Raw genomic sequence first — 25,496 nt, forward strand, 5'->3', positions numbered from 1 at the left:
TGGTCTCAAAGATAGAGTAGTTCAAATATGTCAGGATGGTGCCACCAAGCTCATTGTGAGCTTCCTCTGCGGTGAACTGCCAGATCGAGATGTTACCCAGAGAACCTTGGCAAAAGCTCTTAGCACTGTGGTGTACAAATCTTACGGTACCCTCCTCTTCGTCCGTCATAACTAAGCTGCCGCAGAAAGCAAGAAGATTGGTAATGTTGTTTATTTGCCTTCTTGGGTCATAGTTGTCTTGGCCTATGGTCACGCTTGCCATCTCTCGTACTTGAGCCGTTGTCAATGGTTCATATGCCGCGGCAAGGAACTTGAGGATTCGGACGTAATATTTATGAGAATCTCGGACCGTCGATCTCTCCAAGATTCGAGCATATGTTGTCTCTAGATCTCGAGGAAGTGACTTGATTGCTGCTCGTACATCAAAGTCTGAGTTTTCCCAGCAAATGGCATCAAGTTGGAGAGCCGCCCAGAGAAACCTATTTCATACTTAGTAACATGTAAGAGTATCGACCAAAATCAAAAGCCTGGACAGTGACTACTTTTCCAGAAGCCGGTACTTACATTCCGTTTGCCCCTTCGATGAGAGCCTATTTTGATGTCTTGGATCAAACCAGGATCTTCAACGGCCAAACGACCGTCTTTGAGTCGAGCTTGAATCTCCAAATCGATGAAGAATCCAATGTCTGGATTCTCGTTGGGAAGTATAATATTCCACATGGGATCAAGTTGGGTCTTAATGAATTGATCGGCTGAAAATTGGGCTGAAACTCCCAAGTGCCACTTCGACGATGGCTGGATCTCTCTGAGCTGGCTTAGAACGATTCGACGTTCATCTGTACTGCAATCGTCGAGGCCATCCACAATTATATATTTCTGTTTGTACTTCATTGATCCCAGTCTTAGGACGTGCAAAAAGTCCTCATCTCCTAGTTGAGGTAATAACAAATCATCCGCGAAGACATCACGCGAAGACATCACTGCCGATAGGAAAGCAGGTTAGATATTGCCTGGCTAGACTGCCGAGAATTGTCCGGTGATTCAAGCTCTCTGGAATGTCATACCGACAGAAGAAGTAAAGCACAATAGCTTCTTTGTCATGAGTGAGGTCACTCACAACGTTTGCCATCGTGACAGACTTCCCAGCGCCGATTTTGCCACTGAAGAGGATTGATGTTGATGAGTGAAGCTCTTTCCATTGCCGATACTCGCTAGATCTTGCGAGCAACGAAGTTGAACCAATTTTTTGCATTTGCTTCCAAGTTGTCTGGAAATCGTAGGTAGAGCAAGAATTAAGCCACTTTGACTTCTTTTCGACGTCATATCGGTGTGCTGTAGAGGCCGACCAGCGAGCTGCTAATGCTCGTGCTTTGGCGCTCAAATGGGCCTCATTTTCATGATGCTTGTTGAGCAACAAATCGACCTCCTCTTTGATTGATGTAGACCATAGAACAAGATCAGATTGGAAGTTTTTGATGTCCGAGTCGTTGAGGGAAGTTGTCAATTGGCCAAAGGTTGATTTCCGGGCGAAAGACTGAACTCGGTGGCAGATATGAGTGACGACGATGAAATACTCGCAGAGATGGTTTTGCAGCTCTTTGGATTTCGGATAGACCAAAGCTAATGCCTGATGACGCGGTGCTTGTCTGCCAGCAGCCATGAATAGGAGGGAAAGTTTCTCCAGATACGAGGAGAACCCGATACAAATCTTGAATGGTTAGTAAGACATAATAAGACCTGCTTGTTTAACCCACATGCAAATACACTTACATGTAAGGTCATCCTGACTGCTGCCCATACCCCGCACGCGACAAGATTCTGTGATCCGCCTACCACGACGTCGCCTAAAGCAGCAAATTGTTGAACTGATTGGAGTAAGTTCGTCAGACGAGGCCCAAAGCATCGGGAGGACAGCCGCTTCTGACGAGCTTGACGGTCAACTTCAGCCGTGAAACGCATCACATCGCCCTCGGTTGGGGGCTTGGTGCATGCTGTAGAGCGCTCATTCCTGAAAGATGCCTTTTGTGAGGAGTCAAGCGAAGCTTCGAACTCCGAGACTGCTTGGGCTAATCATATCTCTGGTTTCAAGAGCGAAGCATGACGCAACGCGAGCGCCATGATCTTGGATAGGGCACTCTAGGTACCTAAGGTAAGTGGTCAATGCATGTGGACTCGAGACTGAAAGATGTTGTGTCGGAGAGAGGTCATCAATTCATCCCCGCCTCTCAGCCTGATTTGTGTTGACTGATGTAACCGGGCGGGATCATGTGATTGTTGCACTCTTTGACCCTTGCCATTGGGTTGATGCCATGCACCAAAAATTGCTGTGCCCCTCGATGGCGAACCAGTCAACCCTCATCGATAATAAGCACACTGCTAGGGGCCTAGGGGCCTCTTTTCGTCATATCAGGCTGAGTATACGCAGTAAGTCCGTGTAACATCACAGAACTGTTGACATAATACAAATCGAAAAATGAAGTGGTGGCTCGATTCTGGTCTGCAAAACAAAAGACGGCTGTTCTTCCGGCTTCATCGCCGAGGATCCGCTTCATGATGGATCTTTTGTCATCCAAGTGCCCCAGTGATATAATTGCTTTGTCTACGTGTCTTTCACACCTCAGCCAGACCGATCTTATCTACCCAGTATCAATACTGTACGTACAAGTACTTATTTACTTACTATTTAGCGGTAGTCTACAAATGGCCCATTCCCACTCCAGCACGTGATGTCAGCAATTAGATTTCTCTCAAGCCCAACTTGCCAGCACTTTTGACTTTACTCCATCGATTCTATCGAAACCTAACTTCCCCGGCCCTGAGCCAAAGATGCACAAGTAAAGATGGAGGTTCTCGCTCTCGGTCTTTCATGGGCACTGAACTTCACGACCTCGTCGCAGAATATCCTAAATCGCTTCGGTCTGGCATCTCTGACGGATGGGAACAAGGCATCCTGGGGGCTGCTCTCCACACGCCTCTCACCAAAAGCGTCGATCGTACTTCCAAACGAACCCCTTTTTGATAATTATACAAATAGGTGGCGCGACTGGCATGCACCGGACGTTGGAGTTGTTGTCAATGTTCACACAGATAACGACATTCAAGTGACGGTATGTTCTACGAAAGGCAGCCTTTTGCACTCCTGACTGTTCTCTACAGATTCGTCATGCAAATGAGCAGGGGGTTCCATTCATTGCTAGATCGGGCGGTCACGGTGCGACAGAGTCGCTGAGTCTGGCTAAGGATGTGGTGTCCATCGACCTTCGCGGCATGGACCAAGTTATCATCTCTGAAGATGGCAAGACTGCCACAGTTGGAGGCGGAGCAAGCGTCAAAGAGGTTGTCAATACTCTGTGGGCAGCAGGCAAGCAAACAGGTGCGCTATCGCAGAAGCCCTTTCGACTCTCAAGAATATGCTGACAACGAAAAGTGACGGGAATTTGCGAGTGCGTTGGCATTTCTGCCCCAGTTCTTGGGGGCGGCCACGGGTGGCTTCAGGGCCAGTATGGGCTAGCTTCGGACCAAGTCATCTCGGCCAAAGTTGTTCTTCCCGATGGAAAGCTCGTCACAGCATCCGATCATGAGAATTCCGATCTCTTCTGGGCTTTGAGGGGAGCCGGTCACAACTTTGGCATCGTCACTGAATGGCAGTACCGAGTCCACGATGTCAAGAACACCAAGTGGTCTTATCAAATACTTATCTATCTCGGCGATAAGCTTGAGAAGATTCTTGATCTGACCAACAAGATGATGAAGACTCAGCCGCCAGAAGTTACACACTGGATGTATTTCGTAAACATCCCTGAAATTGACCCCAAGCGAGTAAGTCTACCCTCCCGCACAATACTCATTTTCGGAAAGGGTCGCGACGGCTAAATCAAGACAGCCCATAGTCTGGTACGCCATCATATCGGACGACACCTTCGAAAAGTCTACAGAGTATGCGAAGCCTCTATATGACATTGATCATATAAACGTCGAAGCTGGGGTGGCACCTATGCCAGACTTGGCTGGCTTGACCTTCATGAGCAGCGATAGTGTTGGATGCGCCAAAGGCTACACGGGCCTGCGATACCCTATTGGTCTGAAAACCTATGATTTACCTGCCGTCCGGAAAGTGTTTGATGACATTGCCGTCATGTCGAACCGCAACCCGGAATTCGCCGGGTCCTTCTTCCTCCTTGAAGGATATTCGACTCACGGCGTGAAAGCCGTGGATGAGAAGAGTTCAGCTTTCCCACATCGAGATGACGATATTCTGGTTACGTCGTACATCATGTACAAGCCGAATGCGTCTCTCGATGCACTTGCTCAAGAATATGGAGAGAAGCTAAGAGGGCATCTACTCGAGGCAAGTCATGAGCCTGAGCGCTTGAGAGCGTATGTGAATTATGCTCATGGGATTGAGTCACTCGAGGCTATCTATGGATGGGACGAATGGAGGCTGGAGAAGTTGAGAGGGCTGAAGGCGAAATGGGATCCTCAGAACCGAATGAGATTCTACAATCCTATTGTCTAAGCTGCAGGTTCACTGGTCACCGCAGAACAGGGGTCAAAGACGTCGTGCAAAGTCTGGTGGGCAGTTACAATATCCACCACGAAGGCCAGATCAGCCTCCCTACTTTCAGTTTTCTTTGGTGATTGCAATAAGCGGTTTTCTCACAAATTGTTATTCAACTAGTCCATTTCCAACACTCATGGAATCGTTCGTTGCCTTCATTTATTCTATATTACGTAGCTTTCCTTGCGATACAAAACCGATAACTCGTTTAAAGTCTCCCCTCGCCTAGAAGTGCTCAACTAAGGTGGTTTGCCATGTTAGACCTCAAAAGCTTAGGGTCAATCTCAAACTGAGAGAAGTTATCGACCAAGTCATCCCACATCTTGGGGTCGTGCTCATGCTTCTCCTTGCTATTCCAGGCATAGTCGGTGATGGTGAGAGCTCGGCTCGTCTCAAACATGAAGGCAATGGAGCCGAGCGAGATCTGCATTTGAGGGGGATCCGCCTTTGACGCAGCAGCAAATTGCTCGTATGCAACGCCATGAGGCACAAACCCACACTCAAATGAGATACTTCCGGGCTGGAATTCGTCAGACCGGCCTCCGTATTCGCCGTAGATCAGACCCATCAGCTCAGAGGCGCAGTTCCTGTGGTAGTAGGGCGGGCGGTAGGTGTGAGATGCGACGTCCCATCTAGGGGAGAAGATTAGGAAGTCGGCTAGGGGCGCAGCTGGATCACGCGACTTGGCCGTCAAGACACAGAAGATGGACGGATCAATGTGATCGACGGAGATAGAGCCCACGTTGACAAATTTGGTGAGGTCATACTTGAACGGCACGTAGTTTCCATGCCACGCAACCACATCGAAGGGGCAGTGCCGTTGAGTGCTGTTGAAAAACTTTCCGCCGATTTTGTACACGATATCCCATGGGTCGTCTTTTGTAACCTCGTATGCGGCGACCGGGTGCAAGAAGTCGCGCGCGTTGGCCAATCCGTTCGCTCCCAAAGGGCCCAACTCGGGAAGCTCCCAGTTTGAACCCCAGATCTCCAGGATGTATCCACGAGTCGGTCCTTCAACGTTTACCTTGAAGCGAAGACCACGCTGGATGACGCAAATCTCACCAGGCTGCACGTACAAGAAACCGAACTCAGTTTGGATGTCCAGAACACCTTGCTGAGGCACAATGAGCCAGTCGCCGTCGGAGTTCGCAAAGGCTCTTTTCGTCATGCTCTTATTGCAAAGGTACACATGAGTGGCGAGGCCTTCCCGAAGAGTTGGGTCTCCGGAGCCGGCGACAGTCTTGAGGCCATCGACAAAGTCCAGATCTTGGCCATCAGGGATCGGGAACGGCTTCCACGCCAATTGAGTTGGAGAAATGTGAACTCGGGGGTTAATCGGGATGAAAGTCGACTCAGTGTCTTTGTTGTCGGGAAGATCGGTCTACCAGAGGAAGATTAGCGACAGATTCCAAAATTGAAACGATGGATCAAGGACTTACAAATCCCTGGTGAGCTACAGCTGGTCGCGACCGATAGAGCCAAGCTTTCTTGTTGGAATGTCTGGGCGCGACAAAGGCTGAAGCCGTCACCTGTTCGGCGTACAATCCATATCTGATGCTTCTCGGGCTATTCTGGCCCCTTGGGATCGTGCCGGCGATAGCTTCTGACTCGAAGCTGTTGTTGAATCCGGGCTGATAAGCGTACGGATCGTTCGGGCGCGTCGCAAAGGAGGGGACTGCTCCGTCTTGCTGCGTCGCCGCCCAGTGAAAGGCGTTTTGGAAGTCCTTCGGCTTCAGATCTTTTGGCGCTGCCATTGTGAAGTAAAGCTAGCTCTGAGAATGCGAGGAGGGGTTACTGGTGAGGGGCTGACGATGACGGCGACTCAATGGAGCTATCTATCGCTTTTGTAAGAAATGCTCCCCTGTCCATTGCGGAAAGCTTCACCCCACATGGAGCTATCTGAGCTTGAGCGGCTACTCCACACGGCCTTTGCGGCAGTTTGTAAGTTGGAGCGTGTGGAGGTTCAGAGAGCTTCGCTGTTGTGCTGAGACGACGTGTGTGGGATTCCACACCAGACATGTCTCCTAGTGTGCGGGGATGTGGTGCCTCTGTCATGACTGACAAAGTCGCCGAAGTGGGCTCGTGCTCCAATGCGGGCACAACGATTAGGTATGCATAGTGTCTTCCGGACTAAGAAACACCACTTGTTATGAAAGGTGGTTATTAGAATGTTGTCTGCACAATTTGATATTGAGTTCAATCAGGCAGTGCAGATTTTAATTGCTATCACAACGCGATTGGACGCAATGTCGTTACTCAAGTTATTAAGTTTTCTCTCTATTACCATAGTTATAGCTCACTTTTACATCAAGAGCAAAACAACTGTCACTCTGAAGGGGTATAGGCCCATTCCAGGACCAAAGGGATGGCCTTTGCTAGGCAACGCGCCACAACTAGGTTCAGCACCACATCGACAAGTCCAGCGATGGGCTCAAGATTATGGCGAAATTGTCAAAGTTCGCCTCGGCTGGGAAAACTGGGTTTTTGTCAACAGCCCAGATGCAGTACGCGAAATATTTGACAAACAATCGGCAAGGACCTCTGGAAGGTCACCAATGCCAGTACTCTCTGACCTTCTGTCCGGGAGCAATAGACTCCTACTTTTGACTTACGGGTCCAAATGGCGACAATTGCGAACGATTGTGCACAAGCTCCTTACACCAAAAGCTTCTGACACGTACAAGCCATCACAAGAGTTTGAGGCCAAGCAACTCCTCTACGACATTGCGACCGACAACACAGATCAAGAGAGTTTCTATATGCATGTTCGCCGGTACACCACATCTGTTGTGCTTACCAGTACATACGGACTTCGTGTTCCTAAGTGGGTACGTAGTGGTTATTTCATCAACTCCTCAAGAGGAGGAAAGCTGACTGCTAGTCTGAACGCACAGGACTGCGAGGATGTGCGCCAGATTTATGACCTTCTGAAAGACTTCACCGAAGTTGCAGAGCCTGGCGCTTACATCGCCGACATGTTTCCTCCTCTTGCCAATCTTCCCTCGTTTCTCCAGTGGTGGCGTCCGGCTGCTACTCGAGCTTACGAAAGGCAGAGGAAAATCTGGATGCATTACTGGAATGGCTTGAAGTCTTCGGTGGCCGAGAAGAAAGCCCCTGAGTGCTTCGTGAAGCAGTTCATGGAGTCAGACTTTGAGAAACTCGGCATTACCGATGTTCAGGCCGGGTTTGTTGCAGGCTGTAAGTATCATCTCCAGCTCTCTTATCAATTGTATGCGGAACACTAACTTAAGTAAAGCCATGATTGAGGCCGGATCTGAGACGACTTCATCAGCGTTGAATAGCTGCATTCTTTACCTGGCGGCGAACCCCAGAGTACAGGACATTGCTAATGAAGAGCTAACGCGAGTGATTGGCGACGAGAGATCGCCAACTTTTGCAGACGAAGCCAAACTGCCCTACATCAGAGCAACTGGGAAGGAGGTCCTCCGCATCAGGCCAGTTACCACGATAGGAAGCCCACATTACACAACCTCAGATGTCGTCTATAAGGATTATTACATTCCCAAGGACACCGTCGTTGCGATTCCTCAATATGTTTTACATTTCAGCTCCGATAAATGGACCGACCCTGAAGATTTCAACCCATCACGTTACTTGGCGTATCCTGAAAAGGCTGGCTTTTACGCCGCTCAGGGAGACGCTAAAGCTCGTGATCATTTTGACTTTGGTGGAGGGAGACGCATCTGTCCTGGCATGCATCTAGCCGAGAACAGCCTATTCATCACATTGGCCAAGATCTTGTGGGCCTTCAAAATTGAGCCGGCGTTGGACCCGAATGGCAAGGAAATGCCGATAGATCTATCCGATGAAGCTTATGAACCGGGCATAAATACACTTCCCAAACCCTTCAAGGTCCGATTCACGCCACGCAACACCAGAAGAGCTGAAGTTCTCAAGTCTGAATGGTTTCAAGCAGAAAGAGAAGGATTCTACTTGGGAAGCGTCAAAGTTGACACGAAGGGAATGGTTGTAGCATAGTTAGGTATTCGAAGAGCGCGACGGATAGTAACGGAGGGCGATCCGCCCGTGTTCCGTCTTTCGAGTCATTGGTTGCGTTTCGTCCGAGCTGTAACATACAAGAGCCACACGTCTGCATGGGTCAAACGGAGCATTAAGGCCAATAGCAACCAGCATATTTGTACAAGGCCATTTCAGATCCAATGTTCTCAATGCCGGTGGACACAAATGCGATGAACCCCACACTTTTCCCCGCAACCGCCGTGGTAGCGAAGAGTTGATAATAACTTACTGATCAGCTAACTGTGCACGCTGCGGCGGCCCGCGGGCGTTCCCCATGTCCGTCTTGGCGCTATTATGTCGATCCTCGATGACGATGCAGTCTGGTTGGTTCCTGAGGACGATAATCCAACAAACTGCGTCGTGTTTCCCCATGTACCCCCAACAACGCCATAGAACTTAATGCTCGTCTTACTTTATTCTTGAGATACCCGTCATACGCCTTATCGACAAACATCTTACTTCAGTTATCCCATTCGTCACTAAACTCAGAAACTTTGTATCCCATGTCCTCCACCACGTCCTTACCCGTCCATGGCCCCGGACAACTAGTCGCGTCGACAGAGACGGTAAAGGCAGGAGAAAAGCGTGCTCGCAGGACCGCTCGCCCTTACAAGTGTGCCCACTGCCCTAAGGTCTTCAAACGCAGTGAACATTGTATCCGTCACGAGCGAAGTCACACAAACGAGAAGCCCTATGCCTGCCAGTATTGTTTGAAGACATACTCAAGAAAGTGAGGCTCCCTCAAGATAGCCTGGCAATGTCTGAGCGATAATCAGAGGTTAATCGAAAGGCAGAGACCTTGTCACGCGGCATGAAAAGACACTACATGCGGAACACAACAGTAAAGTCGTCGATGATCCGTCTGACGATGATGATGCGTCGTCGGAGGCAACTTCGAGTGAAAGGGAGCATGACCCTAAACGGCAGCGTGCCTATCGCACCCCTCTGAGCCAGCCCTCACTGAGAGATGGCCCTAGAAGAGACTCTTGCTCGTCCACTCTAGTTTCCAATAGCATTGTAGTCTCAATGCAACCTAAGAACATCTCGAGGGAAAGTCACCAATTTCGGCAGCACGAGCAAGCGGCTCTCACTCCTCCACAAACGCACAATATCCCCATTTCGGATTCAGCAGACGCCATGAACATGTTTTTCGACACCCTTCCCGAAACCGTCTTTGGCAATAGTCGACCTCAAGATCTACCCAAGACACAAGGGGCAGTCTTTGATCACTTACGGACCCAACTCACTGAAGGAACCACGAATAGGAGTCATGTGCCAAACGGACACCCTTCGCTTCCAGAAAATGGCTCAGCTCTCGGCTCCATGGACTCTTTTCTTGCAGATCCAATTTCACAGTCGGTATTGCCCATATCGACCTTCGACTTCACACATGACTTTGGTTTCCTCGACGCTCCAGATTGGATGGGATTATCAAACACAGGTACTGGCCTTGGAGCTTCGAATGACTCGACTGCCAGCCCTCTAGAGAAGTCATGCTCATTTGAGAGTGGTCTTCATCACGCAGATAAGGAGACTCGGTCAGAAACCTTGAAGTCTACGTCCCAAGCCATTACTGGGCGCAACCTTCCACGTCTGCTTGAGAATAAGCGATGTACGAAGCCAAGTCTTACCATGGACAAGCCCATGCATGACTCAATCTGCAGAGACGTGAATAAGAGACTTACTGGGCCTGACATATCCAAGGACATCCCTCCGTTGAAGGCTTGTCAGAGCTTTCTCTCCAGTTACGTGGAGTGCTTTCATTGCCACTTGCCCCTGGTTCACCTCCAGACTATTTCGCATGGTGACATTCCTAGCCCCCTGATACTGGCTATGTGCAGTATCGGGGCTCTCTATCGCTTAGATCGCCGTCGAGCCCGGCGTCTTTGGGATCTTGCGCTGAGGCTGATTGAGCCAGTGAGTTGCTTCTTCTAAGATCTCATATTCAAGGCGAACTTTAGAGCTGATGATTGTGTACCCTGTAGATCCTCACGAGGGATTGTCCACTCTGGGTTATGCAGACAAAGTTTCTCCTAACGTTCTTCGCGACATTCAGTGGCGACAAAGACTTGGCGGCCCAGTCCATAGGGGAGTGTAGCCATTACACTTTAGTAAGTTCCAGCCCAGACTCCAGTGTTGCTATATGGAATGGACAGTTCAGAGTCAATACTTACGTCTTTATAGTTGTACGAAAAAATGCGACGTCAGCTGCAACGAGAAAACATGGACCTCCTAAGTTCAACATGGGCAGACTGGGTGCAACGCGAATCATGGAAGAGACTCCTCGGTGCCATATATGTGACGAATACGGTCAACACCATCATCTACGGCCTCAGTCCTGCCTTCAATGCCAGTCAAGATCTAGAAATTGAGCACTTCCATGACGAGAACCTCTGGAATGCGTTATCAGCCAACGAGTGGCGAGAACTGCGAGCCGCTTACAGAAAGAAGAACTCAAGAACCACCAAGGACATTCTGGAAGATGTCTTGGCCGAGAACAACGATGATTCCAGTTTCGAATCATACAACATCTCACCATTTTCTGCGCTCATCCTGGTACATGCTATCCTCATACACACCTGGCAACTCTCCCAACTTTCGGAAACCTCAGCGGTTTTCTCCTTTCGTTCAATAACTGGGAATCCCTCTCTAGGGAGCTCTCTTCTCTCAAATGCCTTAATCTCTTTAGACAGGTGTCACGGGCTACTAAAGCAAACTCGAGAAGGTCAGCTTGAGGATATGGACGACAACGACATCACGTCGCTGTGTTTCAGCTCACATGCAATCCTCAGAGCCGCCTACATCCGGCTCTTTGATAACACTAAGAGCTTTGATCGTCTCTGTCTGCTCGCTGAAGACCCAAGTACGATTGACAGCAACGTCACCACTTTCGCGAACACGAAGCTAGAGAGAAACAACGACTGCGTGAAGGTCGTCGAGAAGACGCTGGAGGGTATCCAGCTACCAGTGAAGATGGGCCACATGCTCATACGTAAGACAGCTGCTTTCCGATGGAGCGTAGAGCATGCGGTTGCAGCTTGGGACAATGGTAAGTGCTACCCCGCAGGTGAAAGACTATGGATTATGCTCAACAAATATTGAATAGTACTATTCACCACGAAATGGGCTCACGCGATCGAATTAGACAGGAGAAGGGGCATCGAGCCCAGTGCATCTGAACTAGACCTGCTCATGAAGATCAAAGACGTACTCGAGGAATCGGACTATGATACAGATGAGAGCGCATCCCTCGCTGCAGGCTTAGCTAAAACTTGCAGTTTATTTCTTCAAGACGTAGGTTATTCATTCTAGTCCTTGTCTTCTCTAGCACTTAATTATTGACGATGCGTCGCTAGGTATGGGTATGGGGTATCACAGTCAGGATGGGCGATGTTCTAGAGCGATTGGCACGGGCATACGAGCGAGAGATGGAGGCTGCTGGGCATGCATGTCAACCACAGAACTAGTGCATAGAAGGTGCGATCTGCATTGTACTATACGTGGGAGGTATATCAAACCTGTACCGTCCCGCAGACGTGTGATCAGTCATCAAGAAACCAATGAAAAACCTTGTGCGGGCATGATATCTCCGCAGAGCTTCCCTGCTTCGAGCACTCTCCCGTCCGAGCCAATCAACCTCGCAACTAGTCCAACGTCATCATCAGATAAGACACGGTTTCATTACTACCATTTAGTCTTGCAAAGAGTATCAAAGCGCAGGTAGAGCAGCTTTGGACAAGACTGACTGACGAGGCTAGCGCCACAGTCAATATCAGCGGCATGAGGTGGGTGCTATGCCACGGTCTTCAAGATACTGCTTCGAGCGGGTCCGAGGCTTCGATGACGCTCAACGTGAACTGACAAGCCTGGTTCATTGAAAATAGTCCAGCATGACGTTCCGTGTAGCAAAAGCAGCCAATGCTCAAGGCGCGATGGATGGCTTGACGCGTTGCTGACGCGATTCTCACAGCAACTGCATGTGGGGGAGCTATCAAGCTGCTCGAAATCCCATGCGGGGTAACGTGGGGTAGCTATCAAGAGCTTCAGCAGCAAGACAAGATACATCGCGGGATTCGCTCCGGGTGATCCGGTCGCTCGCCTTCAGGGTGTGAGATCGGTATTATTCACCAATTTGAAGTTAAGTCGATGCACCAGAGTTTGATTGAAGCTGTCAAGCTGGTTTCTGAAGTCTTTGCTGAAGTCTCCACCTAATTTGAATCCTGAGCGTACATTACCTTGGCCACATTGGACTCATCGATCAAACGAGCATTTTCTTTAACTGTATCAACTTCTTGACGAGCTATTCTGAACTTCCAAAAGCACTGGATAATCAAGATGGCCTCAGTTGCCCAAGATTTCGATCACCCAATCATTGGTAAAGTGAAGGGCCAAGCATCCGACGGCGTAATCCAGTTCCTGGGCCTTAAGTATGCTACTCTGCAGCACTGGTTCGACAATGCGAAGCTTGCCCAGTACGATGGCAGTGGACTCAACGCTACACGCCACGGGTGCGTTATACTCATGTTTTCTGGTAAAACCAAATCACTTAGTTAATCGTGTTTATCAGTTCGCAAGCCGTATCCGACCCAGATGGAGTGAAGAATGAACACATAATCATTCAGAAGTCACTTCCAATACCCGAGTTCCCCGGTCTCTCGGGGACCGAGTGTCTTAATCTGAATCTTACAGCGCCCCTGGAAATCGGGGACCTAAAGCAAGTGCCAGTTCTGGTTTTCATTCACGGTGGAGGGTTCGGCACGGGATCCAACTGGTGGCCTCAGTATGATACCAAGCGTATAGTCCAACATTCAAACAAGCTTGGGAAACCCATCATCGCCATCAACATCAAGTACAATATATCTTCCCCAAATAAACCGCTCTAGCTTTCGCAACTAACATTGATAGTTACCGTCTCGGAATTCCTGGATTTCTGACATCAGAGGAGCTTCGCAAAGAGGGATTCAAGAGCAATCAAGGTCATCATGATCAGAGGATGGCTTTGGAGTGGGTGGGAAAATACGTGTCGGGATTCGGGGGAAATCCTCAGCGTGTGACCGTTGTAGGTGAAAGCGCTGGTGGCAGTAAGTCTCATCCGTCGGTCCTTCGGCCTTTCGGTCTCGAAACCGAGACCGCATCTCTAACTTTTGTGTAGTCTCGGCGGGCCGTCTATTATACTCTGAAAAAGCTCTTGCCTCTCAACTCATCATCTTGGGAGGCTCGCCGCCGTCCCTCGCACCCCTGGATCTCGGAGTGGCTGAGCAGGCGTACACAGGCGTTCTCAAAGCTTTGGGAGCTGGAGATGTGAGTTCGAGTGAACGTATCAAGATCTTGTCAAGGGCGTCCCCCGAAGAGCTATCCTCGAAGATTGGCAGAACCCTTCCTTTCCTGCCGGTTCTCGATGAAGAAACAGTCCCGTTCGTGCCGACGTTCGAGACAGCGTCAGCTGGGAAGCTAATTCCCAAGACAACATCTTGTAAAGCTATCATGGTCGGGTACGCCCCCTTGGATGTGAGTACCATCAAACATTTCGGTCACATTCTCGGCTTAATGTAACTAAACCAACCACACAGGCAAGCATATTTGGGTTTATGGGTCTTTTCCAGCGAAAGGAGAACATCGCAGCCTCGTTCACGCAAATCATCAACACAGCTCTGTCACACCATGCCGGCATTGCTGCGCAGATTCTGCAGGCATATGACATTAATGACACCACAAACGACGATGAGGCTTTCATCCGAATTCTCCAATTCGCCTCTGATATTGGATTCCGGGCAACGGCAGAGTCATTTGCCAACAGTTTTCACGGCGACTCCTATTTGTTGGAGTTTGCCGAGCCCAATCCGTGGGAAGGGCCATTTAGGGGCTACAGCACCCATGTCCTCGACGTGGCATTTCTCTTCCAAAACTATAAGGAATATCTCGGAGAGGAGCAGCGAAAGTCCGCCGAATCATTTGTCACCGACATAGTTGACTTTGTTCATGGTCAAGCTCCATGGAGGCGGTTTCAAGGTGCCGGCGGGCGGATGGTGTACCAAGATGGGACGAGAGCTTACAAGGAGGCCGGGGCCAGCACGACACGGTATGATTTGCTCCTCGAGTTGGGGGAAAAGATTGGGCTGGACACACTCCTCAAGGGTTGGGAGGCATTCCTGTTCCATCAATAGATGGTCCACGGACCAACTGGAGAGCTTCAGGCTAGGGGATGCTTGTCAAAGGCATCGGGTGGTATCTATCAATATTCAGAAGAATCTACCGTATTTTCGGCACGTTTACTGGTCATCTTCCCAACGGCTTTCACTCCCTGAATCTGTGATCAAAACACCAAACACTCGTTGCCTCAAGAATTTCACGTGTGGCACCCTTTCAACATGTCTGTGTACTTGAAAGGCCATCGGAATTCCTGATCAGTACCTCCACGCGAATGATCACGAGATTTCTTGGTAATTGAGTGATAGTTTAGCTGCACTTCAATGTCGAAGCAGAGGGTGTGCGTGTGTGTGTGTGTGTTTATGTGTGTGGATGTGTGTTTTTGCCGCGGAAATAGTCACCTGATGCGGGGTCGACTTGCGAAGATAGAGCTCCTGACCGCGGGGAAACCATCATTACTCATCCAGTGTCCTCCGCTTGACACTTGGTCTTTCGTCCGGTGTATCCTGTCCTACGGAGATGACCTAAAGCTCGGATTACAGTTAGAAATCCTGCCAGAATTAGCGTAACTCTGTTTGTTCTTTCCTATGCCATTCGAATAACGATGGCCTATACTCTTGAAAGCAAATCTCTGGGTTCAACTCTATGTGGCGTTGATTTAGGGACGATCGCACAGTTTAGAGGCATCCCTTATGGGAAGATTGTTTCGCGATTTGCCAAACCCGAGCCATTAGTGGCACTGCCGCAAAGCATCAACTGTACTGAGTTTGGGTACGTTCTTTTTGACGTTCGGTCTGAACATCACGCAGGGTTTTCGGTGAAGGAAGGCTGACTAGTTCTCATGTTCACAGCCCTCGGTGTCCGCAAGTCAAAGTTGATGTAGGGCATCTATTGCGTATACCTCCTGAGCACAGGCTACCCGTTGAGGCCGAAGATGAGTTTCGATGCCTCAACTTGGACATTACGGTGCCCAAATCACAAGAACTGCTGAGGGCCCAAAGATTGCCTGTTTTGGTCTGGATACACGGTATGCTTGTCAACTTCAGGGGCTGATGTTTTGACTAACACGGACATCTCAGGCGGCTCACAGGCGGTTACTTTTGGAAGCGCGGCCTCTGGCGTGTGCGGTACGAACTGCGCCCTGCTTTCCGCTTTGTCCCCTTATCCGCACCCAAAAGATCCTTCGTGAAATGTATCGTGTTAGCGCTAGCATACTAGGCACTGACAGCTGCAAACTTTAGACACGAGAAGAATTGTGGAAGACTCCGTGAGCCTGAGTAAACCCGTCATCGTCGTGACAGTTCAGTACAGACTCAACATCTTCGCGTTCGGAAGCGAAAGTAGCTCGAGCAACCTCGCTCTAAAAGATCAATCATTGGCTCTAAGATGGGTCACTGATCACATTCCGGATTTTGGAGGTGACCCGGTAATAATCAACATTCCCACCTGCCCAAGACGGGAGACCACTGACGGGCTTCTATAGAATGATGTCTCACTGGCTGGAGAAAGTGCTGGAGCGGTATACTGCCACGCCCACATAGCGACCGGCCTTAGAGTGAGAAGAGTCATACTCTCTTCTGGCTCGCTGTACCTTTCTCCTCCTCAGCCAAGGACAAAGGCTTCAGCTTTACGCCAAACACTCGTGAATCATCTTGGTACACTGGGTGACTTTGACTTGAGCACAGCCCCTGTTGAAAAAATGGTGAAGGCCATGGAACTGGCTGGAATACATTCGTGGTTCCTTCAAGTGGATCCTACTCTTGTTGGGTGGGAGACAACAATAGGGGCTGCGGAGAGCGTGATGATAGGTGATGTTCGAGACGAGGTATGTGTTGTGCCCATGGGCTTGAACTGGCTGTCCTCCTTCCAATTAACCTTCACAAATAGGCCGTTCTCTGGCGAGAGGGCGTATGGAAAATGGAAGCTTCGGATATTGCTCAGGCTTTCAACTATGCAGGCGAACATCAGGACACGCTCAAGAAACTCTACAACATTCACTCTGACAGAACCTCCGCTTCCAAGATAGGGGCGTTGGACTTCATGAATGACTACAAATTTCTTCTCCCAGCGGAGAACATTGCTCGCCTATTTAGGGCCGCAAACAAACCCGCCTATCGATATCTCGTTGATGAGTGCAATCCCTGGCAACCCTCAAATGGAGCTCATCACGCGGTGGATTTGCTTTTTCTTTTCGGTGGATTTGATCTTTCATTTGCTCCTGGTGCACAACAGACTGGAAAGCAGATGCGCAAGTCAGTGATCGAATTCATTCACGCCCAGGAGCCATGGCAGTTGGGTAGCTATGCAGCGTTCGGACCCTACGGGATGTTTCAAGAACTTGATAGCGTCGGCGTCAAGCTCCGGAGACGATCGGAACAGGCGGAATTTCTGCATTCGGTTCCTTCAGAGATGTTGGATAAGGTGTTCTTTGCCCTTGCGGCCGGCCGAATTAGCTTACTAAACTGATAGCAGTCATAAAGCGCGTCACAGTAGTACGCATACACGCACGAGTAGTAGTTCAGTAGTAGTATGGTAGTTTCAATATTTCCAAAGTTTGGCAAGTCTTTCCAGAATTGATTTCCCAGATTCCCGCTATTCTTGGTACTGCCCAGAATCGGAGACATATGACTCGCCCGACCAGACTTGAGAGCATCTTGGATCGCTCTGATGCCAAACTAGACTAAGATGTGCTTATGGCCTGCCCTGCGATACGTGCGTCCGTGGACCATGTCCGTATGCCTGCTCGTGCCGGCCTCTCAAAATGCTACCACCTGCCTCACATGGGTCCTCTTTCCGACGGGACGACGGTTGCGGGGTTTAACTCGCTGCTTTTTGACAAAGAGACTCCGCAAACCGTTCGATTTTTGAAATACAGCCATGCCGAAAATAGTCAGGCCAACAATCAGTGGGCCACCTGGGTGCCTGATGAAGAGAAAACTAAGGCAATCTAATTAGATAGTACCCCATGTGGGGGACACACACAGCATTGTTACATCGCTGGATGATGGATGGTGGGGTCCACGGGTGTTTGTGGAGGCCACGTCCGGCGAGCGTTCATCCTGGATGTGGAGGAGTTCCGGTGCCCGCGCCGGTGATGGGCGCGGGGGAACGGGGATCATGCGGTATTCACATGAGACGTAGAGTGAGTGAGCAACGCATCATCGAATGTAACTTCCAACGAATTCATAACTGCAAAGGCTCTTTTACTTCAAAACAGACCCTGAGTGTACTGCGTGCAATCACAGATGCACACGCCCTACTGTATCTTACATTTGACCCGAACCACACATCATTACACGTACGGGTACACCGTACATCAAATTTACCAGATAATTATTCTCGCGTGAACCCTCCCGAGCCTCCCTTTTCGCAATAACCCCATAGTAATTGGGTGTCCGAACCTTCTTTGACAAGCACACCTCCCCCCTTCTGACTAGCTAGCCATGTCCCCAGGGCTGAAAAATGTAAACACGCTGGCCTGTCCACTATCAAACTTTGACTGAGCATACCGTTTAGGTTATCATTGTCGGGGCCGGCCCTGCTGGGCAGCTGCTAGGGCTGCTTCTGGGTCGAGACGCCATTCCCGTTACGATCGTCGAGCAGACATTGGAGCTCGACGATAAGCCGAGAGCCACACACTACGCTCCACCGGCGATGAAGGTCCTGAATCGCGCTGGCCTGGGGAGCGACTTGCGGAAATACGGGTTTCTTCCCGATGGAGTCGCATGGCGCAAGCCAGACGGGACGCGCATTGCGGGCATCAACAACGAGATTGACGGTGATGATCCAGATCGCATGGTTGCACTGCCCTTGTGCGACCTGGCGCGGTTGATCTACGATCACTCGAAGCATCTACCATCAGTCACGTACCTGTTTCATCATCGGGTGACAGCAATCGGTCAAGACGATTCCCGTGCCTGGGTCGACGTGGAGAACGGAGACACAGGGGATAAGTCCCAGCTTTTTGCGGATTTTATTATTGGGTGCGACGGGGCTAACAGTATTGTCCGGCGATCGCTGTTTGGGAACGAATTCCCAGGCAAGACATGGGATGAGCAGATCGTGGCCACGAACGTAGGTTATACCCTCTTTCGGCCCTTTGTCGATGTGGTCCTCTCTGTCGAGAAGTCCGGGTGCTCAAGTGTCAGGTCGACGAACTGATGATCTCACAGGTCTACTACGACTTTAGTCGCTTTGGGTACTCAGACTCCAACTTCATTCTAGACTCGAAGGACTGGTTCATGGCGGCCAAAATCACCAAAGATGGCCTATGGCGTGTAACGTATGGCGAAGCTACGGGCTCGACGTCCGATGAGATTCTCGGCAGGCAGCCGGAGAGGTTTAGAAGTATACTACCTGGACACCCTAAACCGGACGAGTACAAGCTCGTCAGTATCAGCCCATACAAGGTCCATCAACGGCTAGCCAAGAGAATGATTGCCGGCCGGATTTTGCTCGCTGCAGATGCAGCGCACCTCTGCAACCCCTTGTAGGCATCTTTGCTCTTTTCGCTCGGTAATTTCCGTGGCCCGTAGCGCGCAGGTTGTGCTGACGATCGTCATGGTAGTGGGGGTCTCGGCCTCACCGGCGGCATCGTCGACGTCGAAGGTCTCTACGAGTGTTTGTCCGGGATACATCGCAATAAGGCGAGCCGGAGCATTCTGGAAGTCTACGACCAAGTGCGGCGACAGAAGTATCAAGACATTATTGACCCGATATCTAGCGACAATTTGCGACGCATGTTTAGCGTCCACCCCGACGAGGTGCTGGCTTCCGACCCGTTTCTCAAGCTTTGCAAAGACGCTGAATCGGATCACGAAAAGCTGCAGGAACTGAGCAAGGTGAGTTTGGATGACAGGCCACTCTGACGTTTTGATCGTTATTTCCTCTCAGTTTCGCAGTTTGGCTCACAGAAAGGTTCTCCTAGCAGGGCGCACAAGCACTGGGCTATGACTTTACGAAGCATTACACTTCTGGAGATGGTGGTGTAGGAGGGGGAGTAGGCACTCGTCTTTAGCAGCAAATAAGCTGAGCTAGCAGCAAAATAGAAGACTCACCGGCCCAAATCGATTGGTTCTCGGGAGAAGCCGAATCAGCATAGCAGAAAAAGACCCGGCACTGGGCACATTGTTTGCCGCAATAGGCTAAATGCAAATATACTCGATGTTGTCGAATCTTTGACAATGCATGAACTGTCAAACTGAACCAGCAGAATGGTAGCTTCTGCCACACCGTTGGTCAGCCCTGTGCGCCTGGCTACTAAGGATGAATTGCCGACAACTAAACTTTTGAAAAGCGTAACAGACAGACTGCATTCGGGACACCCGATGGCAAGCTCGTCCAAGCACACGAGATCTCGCAACCCACAAGAAGGGGGGGGGACGGGGGGAGGGTGTGTAGGGAAAAACTCTGACCAAAAGAAACAGCGACGAGAAAACATTGACCTCTGGGTGATCCGTTTCTTCTACTAAGCACAGAGTCGGCTCGCAACTGTGCCCTCTCAAGGGAAGCAGGGAGAGGGAGGGCAAGCGCCGTGAGCCATAATAAGCGCAGGAGCTGTCAAATCAACAAGAAGCGCAAAGAAAGTTCGCCGGATGTTCGATCTCACGGTAATTCGCTTTCGCTATCCCTGAAAGCTTCTGGTTCACTTAGCTTTGTGCAACCTAAGGAGAAAATAGCTACCCGTGCAAGCCTCTCGAATGATTACCCGGCAAGTGGGCAATTTTGGCTAGTTCTTGTCTGGCAATACCTCCGCTTACCAGGTCGCTGTGCAATGGCTGAACCTTAATAAAGACACATCACGGAGCGGTCCGATTGGGAGGGAACAGTGATAGGCCAGACAAGCACGCTGACCATCACTTCTCACTTATACGCTGCAAGTCCCAAGCGGCAAGCCAGCATACCAGCGGGTGATTATACGACAGGAATGGATGTGAAAGAAAGCACATAGGGACCCGTAAGGAAGTGGAAGGGGGTGCAGGCTGGCGATAGTCAAGGGTGTTCCTGTTTGACCGAGCCTGAGATTCATGGCGACCTAAAAGAGACATGTGAAACCACAGCTGCCCGAAAAAGGGCATAAGGGAAAAGGATGAAATGTTCGGGGGAATTTGGCATCTAGTGTCTGATAACAATAAGGTTTGAGGCTGCCCCCGAAGGGCGCATTTGACGGCAATTTGGGAAGCCCACCGGCAGGCTTCTCTCGGGGGTTGCTGGCGCTGGTGCCAAAAGGAAAAAAAAAAAAGAAGAAGAAGAAGCTGAGGCGGACGGTTGAATAGCAGCCCTAACAGCGAGAATTGTGGCTGGGCTCAGACTGACTGTTTCCAGGCAACCTTACTGGGACGGGGATGACGTCGGCTAGCCGACGCCACGTAAACTCTATTTGTATGACGCTTTTCTTTTTTGTGTTCCAAAGGTTGAGCCCCTGTTCGTGTTATGTATGTGCTGGAGTGTGTGTGTGGTATGTCCCTGTGTGTGTCCTCTGAGTGTGAGTACCTAGCTAGGAGGTATGAATGTGCGTGTCGGGGGCCGCTAGGACGGAGTACACCAGTCAGTCAAGTCAGTCAAGTCAAGTCTATCGGGCCATACAAGGGGTTAACTCGGGTTCAAGCGTCACTGTCACGACTCTGACTTGCAGTAGTGTTGAGTTGTAAAAGTGTCAAGTTGCGAAAGGTTGCTCCAGCTCGACGAAAGGGAGACTAGGCCGAGCCAGCCCGTTTCCTCGGGCATGCTTCCGTAGTAGTGCAGCAGCAGTAGCAGCAGCCAAAAACACGTGAGGAGAAAACCTTTCTGTCGAGCCGTTTGCAACTGTGGCTGTGACGGCGCCGCTAACAAATAAAACAAGCGACGAAAGTGTATGATGCCGAGGCGGATCGTTCTGCCCAGTTCCACCCCCCCTTCCGCCTCGGAATTTCTGCCCACGCAGCAATTCGGTTCTGTCTGCCCATCGACGATCCTTGCTCGACCAGGTTAGGCTGGCGTTTGATGGGCTAGACTCTGGCTACGTGCTCCTCGTCTCTCTCGACTGATGTTCACTCGCAACACACCCACCGGGCCACGGTACAACACCCACACCTCTCTCTCCTCCTCAGCCAGAGATACTTGTATACACACCCAGGAGGAGAAGGACAGACTAAGACAGGCTCGGCTTACCTTGCTTTGGCACAACTGACCCCACCTCCAGAGCAAAGACGAGCAGGAAGGTGGACCCTGAATATCTCGCAGTGATCAGTCTCACTGCGTCCTCGTTCTCTTCTCCGCCGTTAAAACTGTGCTGGCCTCCCACACTCTTCGGTTGAAAGTTGATGCCTGGTGCCGTTACCCGCCCGCAGGCCAGCTATGATACCCAGTAATCAACCGTTTGACAACGATAGAGACAAGCTTCGAACCGTCCTTCTTTAGGCTGTCTCTTTTGACACGTTTTTTGGTTCCTTTTTTATTTTTTCTTGATCCTTTAACCCTCGGCAAACGGTTGTCGATTCTTTCGATTTATCACCATCAACCCACCTGGACATGGTGTTGAAGCGTCGACTAGTTGATTTCCAGCGCGAACAAGATCCCTTTGCCGTCAAGGTGTTCCTCCCGCCGACCGATCATTATCGCCAACGCAACTGGATCATGACGTCCCCGGAGCAGCAGATGGACACCCTGCGGGAAGGTCTTAGCCGGGTGATTCTAGACCAGCTTGCGGAAACTCTGCGGGATTATTCATCTGGAAACTTGGCGAACCCGGTGCTTCGATTTGAGGCTTTCATTCAGGATGGCGAGCCGGGAACGCAGGGGCAAACACCCCGCTCTCCCGTGGTTTCGGTAAGTTGCATCTCCATGTTTATCATCGCGGGCTGGACCGCGCGTTGGCGCCGGAATGTGTGCAAGTGTTCAGCTTTCGTGCTGCCCGTGGACTCCAGTTCTACAGCGCAGACAATTCCGGAGATACCCAATCAAGACAGATAAAGAGCGGATGACTCAGCATCAACTGATTTACTGCTGGGTCTATTTCACTTGCTCCTTCGTGTTGCGGCATGGGTGGTTGGGTTGCTGGTTGGGTACGAGGGTTTTTCTGCTAACCACCATCACCAATTATACAGAAAATGGTAGACTTGTCTGGCATCATTTCACAGAGCGCAAATAACAGCCCGAATACGAGCCATGCGGGAAGAGAAAGCACCATCGAACACCCGACACCGCCCACCATCAGCCCGCAATTGATGATGGACGACGTCGCGGCAAGCGCCAGCCGGGCTTTTGTCCGGACACAACGGACGCCATCCCAAGGACCGCCACAAATGTCACCAGAGACCGATGCAAATGCTTTTATTCAAAGAAGAGGAACGGGAGCTCTACGACCAGTTAGGGGAGCCGCCCCAGTGGAGGAAGAGCAGCCGGACAGCCAGAGGCATATGCAGGTTGCCAACAACTTTCCTAAACGCGCAAAGATTCAGACAGACGTCGTCTTCATCCCGCAACAGTCGTCCATTGACAAATTCGTCGTGAGTGTTTGGGAGCAGATCCATGGCGGTATCAGCTTAGATCCCCAGAGTCTGCTTGAACAGTGGCAGCTCACGGCGACGGCGGCAACAGCAACCATTAACAATGCTGGCAAGATTCACGTTCCCGAGCAGCTCGAGCTCGGCTTGCTCCAAGCGCCTTCGGCAGACGGCACGCTGACTGAGATCGACATGGAGGGAACCTTCAACCGCAGCAACATCTTTTGCCGAAAGGTTACGCAAGCCAGCCGCGCGTGCCGCTCGATCGAGGTCATTGTCCAAGCGCGGTGGATCGAGCACTTCGACTCGTATGTCGAGCTGCTTGCCATCACGAACCCGGGCATGTCCCCTACCAAACGCCGTAAGGCGGCGCTCATTGAGGCGTGTAACGACTTTGGATGGTCTGAGAAGGAGTTGCGGAATAAGATGGCCATCTGGCGCGGCTACAAGGAAATCAAGGACGCGGGAGGTTGGGCCGCGCTCGTCTTCGCCGGCATGGGACTTTACCGCTTCTGCAAGTACCGAGTTGGATTTAATCCGGATAGCATGCAACGACTCCGGTGCCTACGGCCCCGAATCGAGGTCGCCGCCGACACGCTTCACCCTACGTGGCGCCAACTACTCATGATCGTCGGCGAGGGCGCACAACGTCGGTTCTGCGGCCACCCGCATGACTGGGTTGTCCGCCAGGACGGTTCGGACCCGGTCCCTCTCCGGTCGACATATCTCGAATACGACCCCTACTTCAGCTTCGAACAGCTCGAACACTCCGTCATGGACATGAGCGCGTGGGGCACCGATGATCCGCGATGGGTGCCGCCGATGAACGCCGTGGCTTGCGTCCAGGGCATGCACACGTGCCACTCGTGCGGCCAGGAGCAGTCCGAAGACCCCAAGATCAACTCGTGCTACTGCTTCCCGACGCTATTCGGGTCCGGGCGCCGGAGCCCCTGCCCGGTGCAGGTGTTCCGGACCTCTGACGGACGCAACAACGGCCTGATGGCTCTTTGTCCGTTCGAACGCGGCGCGGCGATAGGAGAGTTTGTCGGCCTCATCACAAAAGATTTGCAAAACATGGACGTTATGGACAGCTCGACGGGTGTCCGGGCCTATCAGATCTGGCAGGGGCGGCAGGGCAACTTCACGAGGTTCGTCAACCACAGCTGCAAGTCCAACGCGCAATTCCAGCAGTTTGTGTGGATGAGCACGCAGCGCATCATCCTGGTGAGCAAGGGCATCGAGGCGGGTCACGAGGTCACGGTGGACTATTCTGGGAGCTACTGGCGCGGTTTGGACAAAGAATGTCTCTGCGGAGAGTCATGCTGTCGGTATAGGAACGCAGCTCGATAGGAGGAAGACAAATGCGATGGAGTGGACTCCGTACTCTGTATCCGTAGAGGAGAATTATTACTACGAAGATTAGGGCGAAGCGGGAAACGGGGTCGAGTTGAGCCACACCACTACACACGGACGAAGCTGCGGCTGAGGCTGCGGCGAAGAGGGGGGGGGGTGAACAAGACCCAATTCTCATGTTCCAGTGGAAGAAAAAGAAAAGATTAATCGCAACTACCGATCATTGTTCTTTTTTTTTTTTTATTGCGATTTTAGGATTAGTCTTCGGCGTAGAGACACAGGCGTGGACGGGCAGGCGAACAGATGCTTCAGGTTATTGATCGCAAGCCTTTCCTTGTTCCTAATCCTATTTGGTTAAAACATCCGAAGTCAGATTGACCAGTCAGCCGCCGCAGCATCCGAGACTCTGACAACATTCTTTTCTCACTTCTCTTCTCCGCGACTGAGTCGACTGAATCAACTGAATCGAGTGAGTCGCTGTTCGAGAGAAGGAAGGGAGGGACACAGGCAAATAGGTAGGCCCGGAAAGGATGGGGCCATTCCGAGCGGGTTCAGTGGTGACATTTAGCCCATATGACACCGGTAGATGAGTTCCGCTTGTTGATCCTCGCTACATTCCAGTCCTCCATAAACCCAACCATGTGTCCTGTCCCCTCTGTCCGTCCTAGCCGTTTGTCTCTAGCTCACACTCACTGGCTCGCAAAGTTCGTGTCAGCTAGCGGGTTCCAGGTTTGTGCCAACGCCCTGCGCTAAAGCGGCTAAAACGTGCCCCTTGAATCGCAATGCTTTCGAACTACATTAGCTCGGGCCGCCGTTCCCCGACCAGCGTTTTCATCTTGGGTACTTTTACCCTTCTTAACTTCCGCCAAAGTCTCTTCTTCGACCGCTACGACGACTAGAAATTTTTATACTTT

General features: G+C 50.9%; 9 protein-coding genes across 9 annotated transcripts; 7 read left to right on the top strand and 2 right to left on the bottom strand.

Moving 5' to 3' along the window:
* Nucleotides 1–866: 866 nt before the first annotated feature.
* Nucleotides 867–2,201, bottom strand: BDZ83DRAFT_395687 (uncharacterized protein). The gene is made up of 3 exons (XM_060502818.1): nucleotides 1,771–2,201; nucleotides 1,118–1,708; nucleotides 867–980 (listed from the first exon to the last, which is right to left on the bottom strand). The coding sequence occupies exons 1-3, from the start codon at nucleotides 1,957–1,959 to the stop codon at nucleotides 978–980; spliced, it is 783 nt and encodes a 260-aa protein (XP_060363166.1). The 5' UTR covers nucleotides 1,960–2,201; the 3' UTR covers nucleotides 867–977.
* A 534-nt stretch (nucleotides 2,202–2,735) lies between these two features.
* Nucleotides 2,736–4,702, top strand: BDZ83DRAFT_627024 (uncharacterized protein). Its single transcript, XM_060508603.1, has 4 exons — nucleotides 2,736–3,107; nucleotides 3,157–3,373; nucleotides 3,428–3,819; nucleotides 3,884–4,702. Exons 1-4 carry the CDS (start codon nucleotides 2,841–2,843, stop codon nucleotides 4,514–4,516), a joined length of 1,509 nt encoding a protein of 502 aa, XP_060363167.1. The 5' UTR covers nucleotides 2,736–2,840; the 3' UTR covers nucleotides 4,517–4,702.
* BDZ83DRAFT_702702 (homogentisate 1,2-dioxygenase) lies at nucleotides 4,703–6,693 on the bottom strand. The gene is made up of 2 exons (XM_060511463.1): nucleotides 5,998–6,693; nucleotides 4,703–5,939 (listed from the first exon to the last, which is right to left on the bottom strand). Exons 1-2 carry the CDS (start codon nucleotides 6,310–6,312, stop codon nucleotides 4,794–4,796), a joined length of 1,461 nt encoding a protein of 486 aa, XP_060363168.1. The 5' UTR covers nucleotides 6,313–6,693; the 3' UTR covers nucleotides 4,703–4,793.
* Nucleotides 6,694–6,804: 111 nt separating this feature from the next.
* Nucleotides 6,805–8,557, top strand: BDZ83DRAFT_581513 (cytochrome P450; the record flags this gene model as incomplete). The annotated part of the gene is made up of 3 exons (XM_060505466.1): nucleotides 6,805–7,386; nucleotides 7,453–7,756; nucleotides 7,815–8,557. The coding sequence occupies 3 exons, from the start codon at nucleotides 6,805–6,807 to the stop codon at nucleotides 8,555–8,557; spliced, it is 1,629 nt and encodes a 542-aa protein (XP_060363169.1).
* Nucleotides 8,558–9,036: 479 nt separating this feature from the next.
* BDZ83DRAFT_702705 (uncharacterized protein) lies at nucleotides 9,037–12,066 on the top strand (the record flags this gene model as incomplete). Its single annotated transcript, XM_060511464.1, has 7 exons — nucleotides 9,037–9,329; nucleotides 9,394–9,497; nucleotides 9,681–10,516; nucleotides 10,585–10,710; nucleotides 10,784–11,648; nucleotides 11,706–11,893; nucleotides 11,956–12,066. The coding sequence occupies exons 1-7, from the start codon at nucleotides 9,103–9,105 to the stop codon at nucleotides 12,064–12,066; spliced, it is 2,457 nt and encodes an 818-aa protein (XP_060363170.1). The 5' UTR covers nucleotides 9,037–9,102.
* An 868-nt stretch (nucleotides 12,067–12,934) lies between these two features.
* Nucleotides 12,935–17,212, top strand: BDZ83DRAFT_581509 (carboxylesterase; the record flags this gene model as incomplete). Its single annotated transcript, XM_060505465.1, has 11 exons — nucleotides 12,935–13,107; nucleotides 13,167–13,448; nucleotides 13,505–13,680; nucleotides 13,752–14,107; nucleotides 14,170–14,750; nucleotides 15,305–15,517; nucleotides 15,598–15,773; nucleotides 15,826–15,873; nucleotides 15,988–16,172; nucleotides 16,230–16,571; nucleotides 16,634–17,212. The coding sequence occupies 11 exons, from the start codon at nucleotides 12,935–12,937 to the stop codon at nucleotides 17,210–17,212; spliced, it is 3,111 nt and encodes a 1,036-aa protein (XP_060363171.1).
* Nucleotides 17,213–17,882: 670 nt separating this feature from the next.
* On the top strand, nucleotides 17,883–19,807 carry BDZ83DRAFT_627037 (uncharacterized protein). The gene is made up of 5 exons (XM_060508604.1): nucleotides 17,883–18,210; nucleotides 18,263–18,820; nucleotides 18,919–19,235; nucleotides 19,314–19,587; nucleotides 19,677–19,807. Exons 1-5 carry the CDS (start codon nucleotides 18,190–18,192, stop codon nucleotides 19,761–19,763), a joined length of 1,257 nt encoding a protein of 418 aa, XP_060363172.1. The 5' UTR covers nucleotides 17,883–18,189; the 3' UTR covers nucleotides 19,764–19,807.
* A 1,359-nt stretch (nucleotides 19,808–21,166) lies between these two features.
* Nucleotides 21,167–21,421, top strand: BDZ83DRAFT_627044 (uncharacterized protein). The gene has a single exon (XM_060508605.1). It carries the CDS (start codon nucleotides 21,179–21,181, stop codon nucleotides 21,371–21,373), a length of 195 nt encoding a protein of 64 aa, XP_060363173.1. The 5' UTR covers nucleotides 21,167–21,178; the 3' UTR covers nucleotides 21,374–21,421.
* Nucleotides 21,422–22,053: 632 nt separating this feature from the next.
* On the top strand, nucleotides 22,054–24,920 carry BDZ83DRAFT_627045 (SET domain-containing protein). Its single transcript, XM_060508606.1, has 2 exons — nucleotides 22,054–22,552; nucleotides 22,831–24,920. Exons 1-2 carry the CDS (start codon nucleotides 22,256–22,258, stop codon nucleotides 24,577–24,579), a joined length of 2,046 nt encoding a protein of 681 aa, XP_060363174.1. The 5' UTR covers nucleotides 22,054–22,255; the 3' UTR covers nucleotides 24,580–24,920.
* The last annotated feature ends 576 nt before the right edge of the window (nucleotides 24,921–25,496 follow it).

This window comes from Colletotrichum acutatum (genome assembly GCF_030867785.1).
Source record: "Colletotrichum acutatum strain CBS 112980 chromosome Unknown BDZ83scaffold_69, whole genome shotgun sequence".
Classification (NCBI taxonomy): Eukaryota; Fungi; Ascomycota; class Sordariomycetes; order Glomerellales; family Glomerellaceae; genus Colletotrichum; species Colletotrichum acutatum.